This window comes from Penaeus japonicus, unplaced genomic scaffold (assembly GCF_977035675.1).
Source record: "Penaeus japonicus unplaced genomic scaffold, GWHDUDI00000001_assembly GWHDUDI00000005, whole genome shotgun sequence".
Classification (NCBI taxonomy): domain Eukaryota; kingdom Metazoa; phylum Arthropoda; class Malacostraca; order Decapoda; family Penaeidae; genus Penaeus; species Penaeus japonicus.
This window is the reverse complement of record NW_028234407.1, coordinates 22,227,747-22,230,246: the sequence shown is the minus strand read 5'-3', so window position 1 is coordinate 22,230,246 and position 2,500 is coordinate 22,227,747. Positions and strand designations below refer to the sequence as shown.

The 2,500-nt window shown below is 43.6% G+C and overlaps 1 protein-coding gene across 1 annotated transcript in view; it reads left to right on the top strand.

The window, feature by feature from the left end:
* LOC122244982 (myosin heavy chain, muscle) overlaps positions 1-2,500 on the top strand; it is a 10,364-nt gene that overhangs the window by 5,925 nt on the left and 1,939 nt on the right. Inside the window, exons 16-19 of the mRNA XM_086536718.1 lie at positions 65-951; positions 1,063-1,141; positions 1,252-1,497; positions 1,762-2,500. The exon at positions 1,762-2,500 is cut by the window's right edge and continues 49 nt beyond it. Of these exons, the coding sequence (XP_086392844.1) occupies positions 65-951; positions 1,063-1,141; positions 1,252-1,497; positions 1,762-2,500 (1,951 nt within the window). The remainder of the gene's footprint in view (positions 1-64; positions 952-1,062; positions 1,142-1,251; positions 1,498-1,761) is intronic.

The following is a 2,500-nucleotide window of genomic DNA, read 5'->3' as shown; positions in this document are numbered from 1 at the left end:
ATAGAAATGTAAAATTTTGTTTGTCACTATCCTATTTATTTATATGATTACTTTTCTGCCTTAGGAAACTTTGGAACGCCTTAGAAAGGAGGAAGACGCACGCAATCAGATTGCCAACGGCAAGAAAAAGTGTGAACAAGAAGTTTCGAACCTGAAGAAGGAGCTTGAAGAACTCGAACTTTCTGTCCAAAAGGGTGAGCAAGATAAACAAACTAAGGATCAACAGCTTACTAGCTTGAACGAGGAGATTTCCCATCAGGAAGAACTCATCACCAAGGTTAACAAGGAAAAGAAGCACCTTCAGGAATGCAATCAAAAGACTGCCGAAGACCTTCAGAGCATTGAAGATAAATGCAACAATCTCAATAAAGTTAAGACGAAGTTAGAGTCCACCCTTGACGAACTTGAAGATACACTGGAGCGTGAGAAGAAGCTTCGTGCTGAAGTTGAGAAGTCGAAGAGGAAGGTTGAGGGTGACCTTCGGCTGACTCAGGAAGCTGTTTCTGATCTGGAACGTAATCTCAAGGAACTTGAAGTGGCAGCTGAGCGCAAGGAAAAGGAAATTGGTGCTATAACTGCCAAGATTGAGGATGAACAGGCTCTTATATACAGAGACCAGAGACAGGTTAAGGAACTGCAGGCTCGTCTTGAGGAGCTCGAAGAGGAAGTTGAACATGAACGTCAGGCCCGAGGTAAGGCCGAGAAAGCTAAGAATCTGCTATCTCGCGAGTTGTCAGAACTTGGTGAGCGACTGGATGAGGCTGGTGGTGCTACTGCAGCCCAGATTGAAATCAATAAGAAGCGTGAAAGTGAACTGGCTAAGGTCCGCCGCGATATTGAAGAGTCCAACCTTCAGCATGAGGCAGCTCTTGCTACTCTCCGCAAGAAGCACAACGATGCTGTAGCCGAGATGTCTGAGCAAGTAGACTACCTTAATAAGATGAAGGCCAGGTAAGAATAGACTAAGATAAGAAACATTAAATATTAATTATATGTTTTGTGATAAAACTGAAGACGTCATCAGAATAACACCAATATTTTTTTTTTTTTTTCCTAAAATAGGGCTGAAAAGGACAAGGAAGCCATGAAGCGTGATGCTGATGATGCTAAGGCTTCCATGGATTCACTTGCTCGTGATAAGGTAATATATTTTTTCTGCCTTGTAAATGTTTTTTTTCCCTATTTTTCTTTTACAGCAAGTGCGTATTCGTGAAAAATATATTCAGTATAGTAAAATGTTTTTCACTTTAGACTACTGCTGAGAAGACCACCAAGCAGCTGCAGCATCAGTATGGAGAAATCTGCGCCAAGTTAGATGAGGTCAACCGTACCCTAAGTGACTTTGATGCCACCAAGAAAAAGCTTGCCTGCGAGAACAGTGACCTTGTTCGCCAGCTGGAAGAAGCTGAAAACCAGGTTTCCCAGCTCTCGAGGGTCAAGCTTTCTCTCACCAACCAGCTTGACGACACCAGAAAGATGTGTGATGAAGAAAGCAGGGTAAATTTTGACTAAACAGTTTTAAAAGAAATCAAATTGGTTGTTTTGTACATGTATATCAGTAACTTTAATCATTTATCCATCTCTCTGTCTAGATACATAAAAACACGTATAAAAAGATATATGTTTGTTTATATATATATATACAAATGTATATAACACACACACACACACACACACACATATACATGTATATATATACATATACATATATGTATAGTAAATTACCCATGAATTACTGATGAGTGTATCTATAATCCAAAGGGTCGTGCCACTCTCCTTGGTAAGTTCCGCAACTTGGAGCACGATATTCAAGCCCTCCGTGATCAACTAGATGAGGAGAGTGATGCCAAGGGCGATGTCCTCCGTATGCTGTCTGCAGCTAACGCTGAAGCTCTTATGTGGCGATCCAAATATGAATCTGAGGGTGTTGCCCGTGCCGAGGAACTTGAGGCTGCTCGCATGAAGCTCGCCGCTCGTCTCGAGGAAGCCGAAATGCAAATCGAGTCTCTCAATGTTAGGAACTTGCATCTCGAAAAAACAAAGATGCGTGCGGCTGTTGAGCTGGACGATCTCCATGCTTCTGCTGAGCGTGCACAGGCCCTGGCCAATGCTGCTGAAAAGAAGCAGAAGAACTTCGACAAGATCATTTCTGAATGGAAGCTGAAGGTTGATGACCTTGCTGCTGAAGTAGATGCCTCACAGAAAGAGTGCCGCAACTACTCCACTGAACACTTCCGCCTCAAGGCTGCCAATGATGAGAATATCGAACAGCTCGACAGCATTCGCCGCGAGAACAAGAACCTCAGTGACGAGATCAGAGACCTGATGGATCAGATTGGTGAGGGTGGCCGAGCATTCCATGAGACTCAGAAGAATGCCAGACGTCTTGAGCTCGAGAAGGAAGAACTCCAGGCTGCTCTTGAAGAAGCTGAGGCCGCTCTTGAACAAGAAGAAAACAAGGTGCTCCGCACCCAGCTTGAACTCAGCCAGGTTAGACAGG